Here is a 16,515-nt window from a genome sequence, read left to right on the forward strand (position 1 = left end):
TTCATCTCCTTTTGTTGCTATGTTGGCACCACTCCTTTGTGTTACCCTTATCGTGGATTGTCTCCCAGTGAAATTTTATTTCTATAACAGATTGTTGTTTTCTTGTACTGTTAATCATCTTTATGTATAACGTTGGCTTTTTAACTTTGTCAGTTACATCTCAAGATGTTAATCGATTAATGTCCCCTTTCATATCAGCATGCTTTTGAGATTCTTTTTTCAACACTGAGTTTTTTTCTTTGACGTCGTGACTTTTATGGGAAGTTAAACATGGGGATAAAAATGTTCAGTAGCAAAATAATCCAATGAAGCGCTTTCTAAAGCGAGTCACACTGAAATTATAGATTGAGTCTGAGCCTCTTAAACTAGGAGTGAAACTCCTCTCGAGGCTATGAAGCCCTGGCAGGAAATGCAAGCGACTGGAAATTTAACCGTTGTCTTAGATGGAGTGAAAGGTGAAGGCTTGTTGTATGCTCTAGAAGATTTTTCCGGTCCAGAGGACAAGAAGGTACCAAGCAGCTTGTTTTTAGCAGCAAGGGTGCCTTGGAAAAGTATATGATGAAAAGGTTTCCAGAGGTCAATCTGGAGTCTTTTTCACTTCATTCATTTGGCCGATCAGCTCAAGGAAATGGCAGACAAGGTTGTCGTGAAACCTATAGAGAAGGCTCTGGCCCTTCTTCTCATCATATCTAGATATCTAATGGAGTTGATAAATCCATTCAAGCAGAATTACTGGAGATGTTTAGCAAGCTACGTACCTTCTTTCATTTTGAGCCTGCATGTTTTATTTAGTTAGAAGTCATTTGTTAGGGGTTGCTTAAAAGTTCAATTTTTTAATATATTTTGTATATGATAGGAAACTTTTCAAATTGAGAAGAATTGTTCTTGCTGAAATTGAATTTGTGAGTTTTTTCTCAGTAATCATTGAGTAGAGCATATGTGTCTAATCATCAGCTAGAGACTATGTGTAATAAGGGCATGTTATACATATTTTTTCAGCATCATTTTCTATAGTTTTGGCAAGGTCTTTATGCTCTGCAACTTTTGTTCATATTTCTGACATGAACAAGAAGACATTATTTGTATTCTTTAGAGATAGTAGTAATGATACTGTCAAGATTTGTGTAAAGGAATCAATCCATAACAAGAGGTTGTAGATGACAATGGAGAAAATAGCATGAATTCTGAAGAGATGAGCATACTAAAGATCGTGAATTCTTGTTCTATCATGGGGAATAGTGTATGACTTTAACATTGATCTCCATATATTGTATGATGAGTTATTTTATCTCTCTTGGTCGCAGAACACAACAAGAAGCAATGAGATGAGGATGTTGCTTTCATGATACATATTCAGAGGGAGATGTTTAGCTCCAGAGGGATGTTACGTCAACTATCTTATTGTGGTGATTCTGATTGAGAGGGAGAACAGATGATACATATTCAGAGGGAGATGTTTAGCTTCACAGGGAGGTTACATCAATTATCTTATTGTGGTGATCTTGATTGAGAGGGAGCCCTTATGGAATCCCCGCCATTCTTATACATATTGTTAACATTTTGGTATTGTAGAATTTGACTCTTGTTAAGAAAGAGTCTCGGTTGTGATTTCCTTTCTTGTTGATTATGAGTTCTTATTATGTGAAATAAAATAAAGTTGTAAGGACAGCAATGGTAACTCTTTCACTTATGAGGTAAATTATAGTGAACACCATGTAGAGAGAGTCAATGATATCATCACGTTGAGAGATTTTGTGATGGGAGTTGGATGTCATGTTGAGAGATTCCATGACAAGATAACGTTGAGAGAGTCCATGATGTAAGTTGGTTGTGACCCTTGCATGCTTTTCATGTTGAGTGAGTCCATGAATTAAGTTATGCTGAGATAACACATCTTTTATGAGAATCTGTGTGATGAGAATTTATGATTGACATTTTTTATTGCAATTATCTATGACTACTATATTGAAGATCTCTCTCTTGCTAAGAAAGAGTGTTGATGATTGTAGCTGCTATAGAGATCTTTATTTTTTATAATTTTTATAACCGTTATGGTCATCTTTAATTGAAGAAGACATTGTGATAATAACTGAGATTATATTTTATATAAAAACATGTGTCATGCATCATTCGTAGAGGCATGCATTTGGAATATGAAGATTCTTGTTTTGGGAAATTGAAGAGACCTTTAGTTGTGATGTGAAGAGTCTATTTGTCATATATATTGTATCTAGCGAAAAACATTGTACACTTGAACATTTCTTTATAAAAAAAAAGTGATATTTTTTTTGTGTGGTTGGTTTTTCCCTTCAAGTGGAAGGGTTTTCCCAGGATAATCTTGTGTCTCTTGTATCTATTTTGATCTTCCTCATTGTTGTTTATTTTTATTTCTAGGCTAAACTTAACACCGACATAAATAATCAATAGATCTAATATAGGCAGAGCAGAAATCTAAATGCACCAATTGGCCACTCCGGTACACAGGATTCAAAATGTCCATTCAAATGTAAATTATATTCATATTAGACTTCAAAATTAGTGCTCCAAGAGGACACATCCCCATCATTTTTTAGCTTGTTCCCATCTTGGGGTGGGAATGGATTTTTCCCATCCCCGATGTCGTCCCCAATTTAGCTTGACAGCAAACGGTAGCAGAAATGTTGTTTTGTGAACAGGCAGAAACTATGAAACGTTATGCCGTCCCAGGTACAGCAATGTCGTCCCTCGCCCATCCCCGAGATAGAATGTCGTCCCCTATTTCCTAGCGGCTTAGCGTCAAAACACCATAAAGAAAAAAGAAATTATGTTTTCCTTTGACAGCAAGCCCCACATGGTTTCTAGTGGTTTCTAAAATATGTGAAACCCTAGTTTGAGCATCAAAACACTAACATTACAATTTTTTCTTCTCATTTGTAGTTTTGACAAATTTGCTAAGAAGAAGAGAAAAGCAAAGAGCAGCAATAACTGTGAGCTTTAAGATTGCTTTTTGAAGTTGCAAAGGAAGTTTCTTCATTCATTCCTTCTTCATTCCAGGTATGTATTTCATTTTCCTCTTGTTTATTTCAAACTATGTAGCTATTTGTTGTCATTTTCCAATTCTTTCATCACATAGAGAAGGCATTTTGAAGGAAACATTGAAATATCTTTTTTTGCAATAACTTGCAGCACTACATCACATTGTAAAATCTGAAAACATGAGCAGCAGTAGTGGGAGTGAGTATGAGGGAAGTAGAGTGGCAGTCATAGCATAAAAGTTATGGAAGAAACTCATAGATCACAAAGAAAAGGTCTAGGGCAGCCATAAGGGCTTCAATTAATGTGGATGCACAAAGAGAAGATGCAACAGCAGCAACCCCAAATTCAAATCCATTTGAGTGTCCTTCCCAAGCCCTCAAAAAATATGTCAAAGGCCCATTTGACCCAAAGAAACCTCTACTACAATTAGCCATAAAAGTGGACAAGGATAAGAAGAAAAATAAATGGGGTAGAAGGGAATGGGAGTGCAATATATGTCACAAACATTATTTTGGGAGCTACACGAGAGTGTATTGCCACCTTTTATGGATGGGTGGACAAGGGGTGAAATGATGTAAATTGATCACATAGGACAAAAAAAAAGAGGCGACTAGATTGCAAATGGAGGTGAAGGGTTTGAAAATGGGGAGTTCAAAAGAGAATGTGCAAGCCACTATACCTGAGTAGCACAACTCCCACAAACACAACCAGCACTGGTAGAGGAAAGGGAAAGAAAACCAAAGGAGAGACTAATGTTGCTGATTTGTTTAATGTGGCTACAAAAGAGAACGCTGAAGAATCTATTGGTAGGTTCCTTGTTGCTCATTATATACCATACCATGTTACATGTTCTTCATTTTATAAGCAAATGTGCAAAGATATATATGCTGCTGGTCCATCATTTCTACAACCCGGTGAGACAAACTACCGAGGTTGCATGGGTACTCGTACCCACACCCCTGGTACACATACCCATGTACCCAAGTACTGGGTACTTGGTCGAGAGAATCAACATGTTGTTTATCAAGCTTGATTCAATGCCTAATCAGTTTGAAAATTTGATACAATATTGATTAACAATAAAATTTATCACTGTTCAAGTTAGAAGTTAATCATTTCGAATATGTCATTGTCATATGATTTATGATGTTCTTGTTCATGTTTAAAGTATGCCTTCTCTGTTATGCATCTAAACATTTATCATATATCATTACTACAAACCTATAGCAAATCTGAAACTGAAAACAATGCATTACATTTGCAAACTTTATCACTATTCTTGTTTAGAAAAACCATTGTCATGACTCATAATTTCAAATTTTCTATAAATATAAAAGTATAATTAAAAATAAAGTTTGACATACCCAAGTACCCTTGTCCCCTATTTTCAAAAATAGCAATACCCGTACCCGTACCCTAAGTACCCCAAGTACCCCGTCCCCATGCAACCTTGCAAACTACACAACACTATCCTTGATAAAAAAAGTATTAATAAGTAAGTAATTAATTGAGGATACAACACAAACATAGATAACGGATGGATGCTCTATCATTACGGATGGGTGGACTGTATCAAACATTGGCTTATCAATATTATTGCCACTAGCACAAAAGGCTTTTATTTTCTTAGATCTATTGATTCTTCAAGAAAGAAGAAGGATGCATCCTTTCAATTTCAGATTTTGAAGGATGCTATAGAAGAGGTTTGACCTCAAAATGTTGTGCAAGTAGTCATTGATTCGGCTCGGGTGTGTATGTCAGCTGGTTTGATGGTGAAGAGTACTTTTAGACATTTTTTGGGCACCATGTTGTGTACATGCATTAAATAACATCTTCAAGGACATTGGTAAAATTGATTGGATTAAGGCTTTGGTATGTCAAGCTAGAGATGTGCAAATGTTTATTTGCAATCATCACCTATCCTTGTGTTATTTAGGACATTTTCAAATAAAAGAGTCCTCAAGCCCGTGGAGACTAGATATGCTAGCTACTTTATTTTGTTGGATTGGATGTGTGAGGTCCAAGAGGCCTTACAATCCATGGTGGTCAATGTGGAGTAGAATAGGTGGCATGAATGAAGCACCCCAAATAGAGAAAGTGTGAAACAAAAAAAACTTGGATGATAATTGGTGGACCACAAAGAGGTAAGAAGCTTTAATAAATTAATACTAATAATTGTTATTTGCTGATTTGATAAAATTATTTCTGATTTCAACATTTGCTTATGATGTTTCTCACATGCAATTTACTAATCACTAATTGCTTGCATTTTCAGTTACATTTGCTCCTTCATTCAGCCTATTGTGGCAACATTAGATATGTTGATACTGACTCTCCTAGCCTTGGAGAGATTTATGAGACTTTTGATAGCATGCTTGGGCAGGTCAAGCTTGTTATTCATGGCAAGGACACCAATTTGGTGTTTTATGAGGAGCATCTTAAGCCCATTGTGATGAGGAGGTGGACCATAAAAACACTCCATTTAATATGGCAGCCTATGTTGTCAATCCTAAATGGTATGCACCAAGGCCTGGGAGAGTGTCTCCATCTAGGATGAGGAGTTGAGTCTCAATTCTAAAATCTCAAGTATTTCATTTTAATTTTAATTTAAATTTCTAAATGCTATTGCTATTATATGGCAGAAAGCTTTAAGTTTTCATTTTCAATTTTAATTTAAATACTATTGCTGTCATTAATCATGATTCGTTATTGATTTAGTTGACATTTGGTAATTTTACTAATTTAATAGGTTTTTTATTTGTTCAACATAGGTGAAAGAGGGCTTCTTCAAGGCCCTTACAAAAATGTTTAACAACAGAGATGCTAGTATTCTTCGGGAGCAGTAGCTTGACTTCAACAATATTTGTGATCCAACATTTGGTAAGTCTGAGGCTAGGACAAATAGAGCTACATTAGCTCAAAGGGACCCTATTGATTGGTGGTCATGGCATGGTAGAGATGCACCTGAGCTGAGAGTTTTTGCCATTGGTCTTCTTTCATAGGTTGCAAGTTCCTCTACTGTAGAGAGGAATTGGTCCACATATAGCTTCATCCAATTAGTTAAGAGGAATAACCTTTCCTCTAAACGAACAGAGAAGTTAGTAGTTGTTCATAATGTCTTGCACCTATGTGACCGGCAAACTCTTCGACATCATCAGTTTACCACATTACGTTCGGATGTTAATCCCGAGGATGCCTTGCTGATTGAGGAGGATGACACACCTCTAGGATTGGTTGGGGTTCCATTCGATGAGGACACTCTGCCTGATGTTGCTTTAGATTTAGATTCATAAAGGATAGCCTGCCATATATTTGGCAATGGCATTTATTTTTTGACATTTGCAAATACATTATGAATTTTGATTTCATGAGACATCTTATTAGTTTTATTATTGTTTATCATTTATGTCATTTGATTTCATGCATGATACTTGGAGCCTTTGGGCATTTTTGCTACATTTACGCCATATATGTTGCAATGAAATATGATTTACGAGATTACTTAGTATTTTTTTTTTGTTATGTTACATGGACATTGTGATTGCATCAATGTATTGAGCTTCTTCCTTTTTAAATGTCTATGTTGAATGGTTCATCAATGTTATGTTCTGCATATTTAAGTTATGTCTCTCTACGTTAAAAAACCCTATGTTTTTTATCGTCGTCCCTTAAGGTCTCGTCCCCTAAATTTTGGCTTTGACTCGTACTTGTACCCGTACTAGAAATACGTCCCCGTCCCCTAAATCGCTCCCGTCCTCTAAATCGCTCCCGTCCTAGAAACTCCATAGAGCATAGCTTCAAATGTAGTGCCTCTTGGATTGCATTATGTTCCGAGATTATTTTGATTCGAGATATGCTCTTGTTTTGATATTGAGATTGTCTGTGTGACAAATGCATCGATGAAAGTTCATTAGTTTGGTTGCCAGTATCTTGGATGTGGTAGATGGTTAGATTGTGTTACTAGTTTCAATTTGAACATATTTGCATGATGGTGCTAGTGATTGACATGATGCCTTATCATGATATTTGGTGTATTTTGCATTCTAGGCTATTGATTATGTGATCAAGATGATTTGATTGGACTCTTTGATATATGGTGCCTTGTATGTTGTTGGATATTTCAATTGCTTACTTTCACTGATTATGATCATATGTTGTAAGCTGATTTTTTTAAATGTTTAAATTAAAATGCAAAGTTAATTCAAATGATATAATGTTCACTACTCCGTTTGCACAATTGCTATGCATCATGCCCTTTGTGCTTGTAGGAAATGAGACAAAAATGTAATCACTCATTTGTGAGATCTACACAATGTATCACTCTCCTTTGTTGTTTCCTATCATGTATATTATGCGCTTCAACTATTTATATTGTGAGCAACTACACTTGATGTTTTCTTGTTTTAGTGAATAGATAACAAACACATCTTGCCTAAACTGCAAGATTTGAGTGTGTCTATATCTTTGGTAGTGGCGCGGAAGATATTTGGCCTTTGCATACTAAGCCTATGGTGTTCCTATATGGACAACGTATCCATATTAATATGTTATTCCCTCCACTACGTGTTGGTAAATCCGGATTCATTAAGCATATTATATGAGATCCATGAGCGTGTTTGTGCATTAGGGTTGCTCAATTGTCGTGAAAAGATTTAATTGAAATTGATTCTAGTTCTCTGGAATCAATTTAATTTAATTTGGGGAAAGGTCAAATAGTTTATTTAATTATTTGAATATTCTATTTAAAAGTCACTTTTGAAAAGGTTCTTTATATTTTATTAGTGAGTTCATTTTCACTCAATCCTCACGTGTGCTTTATGATAAATTTAAGATTTGCTCCAAATTTGCATTGGAAAAGTTGATCATTTGCTTGTTGGGTAAAATTCAGTTATTGAATTCTTGCACAGAGCAACTCGTTGGATTTGGGTTTGGATTGCTCTGCTTTGCCGAAGATTTCATTTGATTCGGTAGAGTCTTCATTTTCTTCTCCTCTTGGATTTTATCCATTTGCGTTAGGTCGGGCATCTCACCATTTCCAATTTGCATTGTCTTCTTGAACAAAATCTTTTTGAATAGTAGAGTGGGCTGAGAATTAGTATTCCTACATGTTTATTTGATTTCATCATCTAGTTGGGTGGGTCTGAGAATTTTTGTATTTTCCCATTTGGATTTTGGGGTTTTGGTGTATTTTGCTACAAAAATTTTGTGAAGTGACCAGAAATGCAATTTCTATTTGATAAATGTGATGTTGGGTGCCTAAGGGAAAATAGGTTTTGATTTCATTAAACTCCATGATATTTGATTTTTGGGCATTTTGGGGTTTTCCTTGTTTTGTATACCGCTCAGATTTGTCATATAGCTAGCTCACATATTCAAACTCATTGGAGTGGATTGTCCTCCATGTTTGCAACCAAGCTATGATTTACTTTGTAATTTTTGAATTTGTGGACGAATCTATACTCCCAATGAAGTACTCAATTGAGTGTGCTATGATTTACTCTGTAATTTTTAAATTTGTAGATGAATCCTTCTTTGAGATTTTTCCTTCGTGATTAATTTACAATTGCACTAGAATGCGTGATGTTGGTGTTTGAGACCACACCACGAGCACATTGAGTGTGCCATGTCAAGATCTTGAGAGACCTACACTATTGGTTTAAAGCCAATCATGTCCCATTATAAATTTTGGGTTTTATGGTGTGTGCCTTGATGCATTTTGCATTGTGCCTCGTTGTATAATGAGAGGGTTTTATTTCTTGGGTTAGAGTTGTGGAGCGATTTCCCACATATACCTCGGCATGGGGAGTAGCTCAAGCCGATAACGTGGTAAAGTAATTAATAATTGAAAACATAATAAACTAAATGGGGTTAAAACTTAATTGTAAGATTACTTAACTACTTGGCCACCCAAGGGTGTCGATCGACAGTAAGTAAGTGTATGGCCATCTGAGAACGTTGATTGAGGACACAATATCTGACCACCTGAGCATGTTGATCGAAGATATATTCTGATCCTAGTCATCTTCAGACATTGTTCAAAGAATCGATGCTACTTGGGCTAGTGAGAACCAAGTAATGGAATTCCACTAGAGTCCCTACTTATTAGCCTTTATAGCTTTGAGTACTAACCCTGAGATCTTGCATTTTGTTTTCACTAGGATTCTTGTATTGTCATTAAGTCATCCAATCTATTTGGTGTGAGTGTAGCCTTCTTGGTGAGTTGTGACTGCATGGATCAGCAAAAGTGCTCGGAGAGCAAGAAAAATAAATCAAAGGGTAGAAGAAAAACTACAATATGGAAAGAACATAAACCCACCATACAGTCTAGTGAATGCAAAGAATTCCATACTTGAGCTAGAGAAAGAAAAATTGAGCCAAGTCAAAGAAAGAACTGTACAAGGATTGGAATTTTGTGTGGCATAAGTGTTCGAGATTATAATTGACTTTGCAAAACAACAAAGTATAGTTGATGGATTCGACAAAAGGAAAAGGAAGTTGTATTAATCAATTACAACAGTTGCCTGCAATAGTTTTGTCACCTTCAACAATGGATAGAGGAACTACAACATTGTCTTCCGAAGTATGAGTTGCAGGAAGCATGGATACGAGGAAGAGCACCACAAGAAAAAGATGAGGCCAAGAGTTCAGACTCAGATGAGGTGACGATAGACACAATCACCTTCAAGGGTTAAAATGGTGTAGATTGTAGAAAATATAGTAACACGAAGATGCGTCCCCCCTCCCTTTTGTCTCACATCCCGGAGACAGGGACACACTGGGGACTTATGGACTTCATTCCTCCGTCCTCAGTAGCGCCACTAGATTCCACCACCTCCATCGACGATGGGGGGAGATCCCAATGTTGACTATTTGTCGATTTGACTATTTATGCTCAATGTTCGACGTTCAAATTTAATGCAATGTTCAAGTATTCACTCTTTTACATCTATTTATATTTTATATTGCAATACATCTTTTGATAACTAGCATTTTAACTACCATGTGTATAGTATATATAACCCCTCCCGTCTCCCACCACTGTCCCCAAATTAAGGCCCCCCTGTCCCCCTGTCCTAGAAACTTGTCCCCTCTTTCTATCGTCCCCACGTCCCTAGGGTGGTGTAATCATAGAAAATGATGGTTGAAGAATGCACACAAACACCCCATAATAGAAAACCTCAAGCATGCGTAGGACCAGAGGGCTATCCAGATGCTCGTGTTTTGCATTAGAGACTTTGAGGTATCCCTTTGAGACATGGTTGACATCTATGATAGGCATGCGGCAATCAGTGTTTTGAATCTAGCGACACCAAAATCATAGTTCCAAGTCTTTGGCATTCTGGGTACATACAAGAAAATTGATAAAGTGCACAAAATGACCCCTGAACAAGGACACCGTTTTACAAACGATGTGTCGAGATGACTTAACACCAACCGAATGGGGTAGTCTTACGCAGGCAAGTAGAGGGCACAAGGTGAAGTAGTCATTTCTTTGACAGTGGAAATGGAGGTGTTTGCTCAGTGTCTTAATGAATCGATTGACAGGAGCAAGCTACATGTCTAATATTGTTGTAGCTCAGATAGCTTTGAAGAATAGGCTAAGGAATGGTGTCATATACAACTAGGCTTTCGTGCTAGTAGATAGGATGGAATTCATGACGCTCCAACACAAAGACCTTCTACATGCCTCATCGCGCCATAAGGCTCTCCCTTGAGGTTGTGCATACGTAGGGGTCTCCTCACATACACAAGTTGATGTCTCAAGGTCGTGTACACCCCGACCAACCACCTACCTTTTATTGGTCACATTTAGACATCTTGGGACTTTGGGGAGGTTTAGTCAAGCAAGAAACACAAGCGACAAGTAGTGGTATCCAAGAGAGTCTGGGAAAAATGAAGAGGACAATGACAATAATGGACAGGAGGAATCAAGGGACATGTTGAGGGCTAGCAAAGGAAGTTTTAGGATGGTGAGCCGCGTAGAGGACCACTCAACCAAGGAGAAGGCATGGGACACAAAGGTCGGAGTTGAGGGGTTGTATCCAGTACACCAGAAATAGTTGGGTTCGCTCTGACTCTTCTATCTGGAGACAACCACTTGATTCCACCTATCTCGTCTGGGATGACAATGGAAATCTTAAATGTACAAAGATATGGGAAGTTGCAAGTTCTTCTCACACTGATGCCCCTAATCATCCTCACATCCATGCCTTCAAGTATGAGCACCAGAGTCATGGAGTAGTGAGATGAGCATATTTCGATGGAGGTTAGAGTGCCCACATTAGCAGGGGAGCCCAAGGTGGTAGAGGTGGTGGAGATAGAGTTGGTCACCAAGGTGGTCGGGACAAAGGTGGTAGCCATGGAGCAGTCAAGAGAGGAGGTGCCAAGGTTTTCCCCTGGCTACCACCTCTAACCCATCTGCCTCTTTGGCCTTTGTTTTGACCACCACCTCGAGGTCTGTCGCTACTATGGGCTCTCTAACTTTCATTGGAACAAGCTCATTTCACTGCTCCATGATTGTGATGCTCATACTCAAAGGTGTGAAGGTGACGGTGCTTTGAGGGTGTCAATGTGACAGGATTTTGTGTACCTCCAAATCTCAGTATGAGTAAAGCTCCCATCATCATCACCAACGAGATAGGTGGAGCCAAGTGGCTACCTCCAATTAGAAGAGTCAAAGCAAGCCCATTTGTCGTTGGAGTACCAAATACAACTCTTGAAGGGCCCTCAACTCCAACTTCTACATCCACTGTCTCCCCTCGGGCCAATGATCCTCTCCTTGGCTCACCATCTCAAAACTTCCTCTTCTAGCCCTCAACATGTCCCCTAACTCCCGTCCACTATCATCGCCATCCTCTCCATCTATCCTGGACTCCATCTTTGATACTACTACTTGTCACTTGCACTTCTTACTCAACTAAACCTCCCTACTAGGTCCTAAGATGTCTAGATATAGCCAGTAAAAGATAGGTTGTTGGTCAGGGTGTACACTGCCCTGTGGCACCAACTCGTGTATGTGAGGAGACAATTGCATCAAGAAAGAGCCCTATGGCATGGTAAGGCATGTAGAAGGTCATGTGCTAAAGTGGCAAGAGCTCCTCCATCCTATCTGCTAATACAAAAGCCCAATTGTATATGACACAATTCCTTAGCCCATTCATCAAGGCTACCTGAGCTACAACAATATAAGATGTGCAACTCATTCTTATCAATCCACTCTTCAAGACATCGAGTAGACAACTCCCATCCCCTCATTTGAAGAAATGACTTCTCCACCGTGTGCCCTTTGCATGACTGCATGAGACTGTCCCATTTAGCCATTGTTAAGTCATCTTAACACATTGTCCGTAAAAGGGTGTCCTTATTCTCAGGTGTCATTTTCTACACTTTAGCAATCTTCTTCTTGTGCATGCTTGAAATGCCAAAGACTGTGAATTCATGCATGGTAAAGGAAACTATGATTGTCACTAGAAGTTGAACACAGATTGTCGTGTGTGCTTATTGTAGTTGCCAACCATAGCTTGATGGGGTACCTCGAAGTCTCTGATGCAAAATACAAGCATCTAGAGAGCCCATAGGACCTATGCACAGCTAAGGTTTTCTTTTATGAGGTGGTTGTGTCGATTCTTCAACCTCCATTTTCAACAATCTACATCATTTATACCCTTGAAGGTGATTGTGCCTCTCATCACCTCATTCCCTCATTTGAGTTTGAACTCTTGGCCTTGTCTTTTTTGCTTTGGCACTCTTCCTCGTATCCATTTTAATTGCAACTTGTACTTTGAAACGCAATGTTGTGGTTCCTTTGTCCATTTTTTAAGGTGATGCAATTGTTGCAGGTAATTGTCATAACTAATTTCTCCAATCTGCTTTTCCTTTTCCCAAATCCATCAACTATCTCTTTTGTCGTTTTGCAGATCAATTATAAACTTGAACCCTTATGTTGTACAAAATTCCAATCCCTAATAATCATATGGTTCTGCCTTCATAGACTTGGCACAATGTTATTTCTCAAACCCTAGTACAAAATTCTTTGCATTCACCAGATTGTATGGTCTTTTAATCAATTTTGCTACATCTCCATCTTCTAATCATTGAATAGTGGGTTTATGGGCTTGCCATTTTGTAGATTTTCCTCTCCCCTTAGATTTTAGTTTTCTCGCCCTTCATGCACTTTGCTGATCTATGCAATCACAGGTTACTATCTCTATGAGCACAATGGGGTGGGCCTAAGGTTTCCACATGGTAGGGTGGCATTGCACTTGACCACTATTGTGGATCTAGGTATAGGTGATGGTCTTCCTCCAATGTCAAAGGCTTCAAGCATTGAATGCTCCATGCTATGCTTCAGCCAACTCAAGTTCTATGTACTTACTATAGTTTCATAAATGTACATGCTCTTGATCTCTTTTTAGTATTATACGTGTTGACACTTACACTCACTGTGTTGATTTTTTATTGCAATCGAGTGTTGCCTCAATTTGTGTGTATCTGGTACTCCTCGGTGTGGAGCAAGCTTGTATCCTATGTCATACATTGGTGGCAGTAAGCCTACCTGATTGTAGAACTAGAAAAAACCCAGTCTTTTAATTGTTTTAGGCCAAAACAGAACTTTCTTATCAATTTAGCATCTTTGATCCACATAATAGCAATTTTCACTCATAGATCAGCACTTTTGCCCTAAAGATTAGCGCAAGTACTTCTCATAATAGCACTTTTGATTATCAGATTAGTGAATGTGCTTCTCATAATAGTGCTTTTGATTATTAGATTAGCACATGTGTCTTGTATTTTAGTACATGCACCCAATCTTCTAGTGCATGCACTTTAGCGCATTTAAAATAGTGGGCACTTCTTAAGGATCTGTCAAAAAATATAATTACATATTTGGATACCCTTTACCCTCGAGATGCCTTCTTAGTCATAACTGTCAGGATTCCAATAAGACTGGTTATGTTTACCCTACGAGTATTTTTTAGCTTCTTGCATTGAATTGCCACGAGGATGTAGTAGTCTCCTCCATGGGCGACCATCAACAAAGGTCCAAACATGATCTGTGAGGTTCGTGACGAAGTTCGAACTCTCACGAAGTGGCTTTAGCGTGCCTGCTTCATTCATGCTTGAATTTTAGGTTGCTCCAGAACCTTTAGAAGTGTTGTAAAGTCTTCTTGTGTGCAATCAAGTGATGGCATAGTTATTCTTAGCATGTTGGTTATTGCTATGTTGTGGTTACAATATGCACATTGATATGTTATGTTACTCTACGTTTCAAAAAATACTTGTCTAACGCATGTTTAACCCCTTCGCTTCCAAGAATTCCTTGGCAAGGCATTACATCAAATTTCTCCTCTAAAACCTAGAATAACACCCATAAGCAAGACTTAAGTTGCTCAAATTATCTATATTGTCTTGTGTTGATCTTTCATACTTAACAAATCAAAGAAGAAAGACAATATAAGAAGCCATATAAAATTCTATGTTTAAGAGCCAAGAGCTGCTAATGTATAGTATTGTTTTGGAATCTTGCCCTCTGGAGTTTCAACATGAACTGAAAAAGTTATCCTATAAACCAAAATACATAATATTTTTTATGTTACATAGAAGGTAATTTAAGCAATGCTTTGATTGATTGCTTGATCTATCCTCCTAAGACACACAGTTCTTGTTATGGTAAATCGATGTCGTTGTAGTTGGATTAAAAAAAGGAGATGAGAGCTCCTTATATAGATTTACAAAGACAATGTTTCTAAAAGAAACGATCGTGAACTAAAATTGGAAATAGAAACTACTAAATAAACTTATGACTAACTAAGATGACCATTAAAGAAAATATTATAATATTCTAATACCCTCCCTTATGGTCATTGTCCAACTGATGTCTTTTGGTCACAAATTCTTCAAAACATTTTGCTGCTGCTAAGACCCTCCCTGAATCTGCAAAATGCTTATGCATTTCAAGAAGCCAAAATACGCCCATAAACAAATAGATAAGGGTGCCCCTTCTTCACAATGCTTTGCAACAAGAGACAAGAGCTTGTCGCTGACTCTGCCACTGAGATAAGTCTACCACTAACCCTCCTAGAATCAGCAAAACATCTGACTAGAAATCATCACAAAAACATCCAACCTGGTGTTTGATAACAAAGTTGCTCTTCCTTGGAGATAAAGACAAACACTGAGAGCAGCTAGCACGATTTTGAGGAAAATTCAGCAAACCCTCCAAACTTTGTAGAGCATGATGCTGCAAAAAGCCATTATTTTTTAGGAGAAAAACCAACTAAAACCCAACACAATTTTTGAGGTGAAAAATTGATCAAAACCCAGTATGATTTTTAAGGGGAAAATCAATCAAAACCAAACAAAATCGGAGACATGGATAAGAGAATACAAAGCTTTGTTTTTGAGGAAAAATTGTAAAACCCCCCAGATAATTTTTGAGGAAAAAATTATAAACCCACAAAGAAATCTCACACAACTTTGCAAATTAGAGAATCAAAAACTTTTAAGGGAAAAAATATAGAAGCCCATTAGAAATTTTTTAAGGGGCAAAATTATGAAAAGCCATCAAAAAAAAAACTGAAGAAAAAAAAATTATGAAAACCCATCAGAATTTTTAAGGGCAGCAAAACATGAGATCTCACATGGTAAACCAGCACATGCAAGTACATGTAAGTATATGCAACAAACATGCAAGTACATGCAACCCTTAAAAAACAAAGATTTTTGCTGCAACCAAGAAATCATGGAATCAAAACCCTTAACCAAGCTTGCAATTTCCAACAAAAATCCTCGAAGACGAACCACAAAAGTTTCATAGAGTACCTCTATCAATTTTTTATTTCTAAAAATTGAAAAACAAATTTCTAGAAAATATTTCCAAATCAAAAGAGGCTCAAAATTTTCTCAAAAATATTGCCAGATTTTATGAAATCCCATTGACTTGCTTTGATACCATGTTATGGTAAATCGATGTTGTTGTAGTTATATTAAACAAAGGAGATGAAAGCTCCTTATATAGATTTACAAAGATGATGTTTCTAAAAGAAATGTTCGTGAACTAAAGCCAAACATAGAAACTACTAACTATACTAAAGACTAACTAGATGACCATTAAAAAAACATTATAATATTCTAATAGTTTCTCCTGCTTTGGCATTGTGATGCTCCTTATATTATATTGAATTTGAAAGCTTGACAAGCATGCAATGAACTTCTCTTACATCCCAAAGAAACGACAAACCAAGAGGAACTCCTCCCCTAACCTCAAAAATTCATTCCCTAAATAAAGACTTTGGGAAGAGTTCCCTCGTTCCCGCTTCAAGTACCACTCACCACAAAATCAAGGGGCATCCATCTCCCTAGAAAGCATAATTAAATATTATCAAAAATAAAATAAAATCAAACAAAAGTATGATAAATATTAAATTCTATATAGAAAAATGATATAAAAAATTTCATTAACATATTTTGAAGATAAACAAAAATGGCAGAAGAAAGAAT

At 37.3% G+C, this 16,515-nt stretch overlaps 1 protein-coding gene across 3 annotated transcripts in view; it reads right to left on the reverse strand.

Moving 5' to 3' along the window:
• The window catches only part of LOC149530457 (phosphotyrosyl phosphatase activator (PTPA) family protein), a 52,810-nt gene that overhangs the window by 15,527 nt on the left and 20,768 nt on the right, over positions 1 to 16,515 (reverse strand). Inside the window, exon 2 of one of the 3 annotated variants that reach the window (XR_016358756.1) lies at positions 15,143 to 15,256. The exons of 1 other annotated variant lie outside the window; for it this stretch is intronic. Coding sequence is in view for 1 of the 2 variants with exons in the window: in XM_089810041.1 (XP_089666167.1) it covers positions 16,355 to 16,373 (19 nt within the window). In the remaining variant the exon portion in view is untranslated. Of the gene's footprint in view, positions 1 to 15,142; positions 15,257 to 16,233; positions 16,374 to 16,515 lie in introns of those variants that run through there. One more of the 3 variants, XM_089810041.1, reaches the window with a different exon arrangement.

Source organism: Cupressus sempervirens, chromosome 11, assembly GCF_028749045.1.
Source record: "Cupressus sempervirens isolate cs-2001-9-10 chromosome 11, ASM2874904v1, whole genome shotgun sequence".
In the NCBI taxonomy this organism is placed as follows: domain Eukaryota; kingdom Viridiplantae; phylum Streptophyta; class Pinopsida; order Cupressales; family Cupressaceae; genus Cupressus; species Cupressus sempervirens.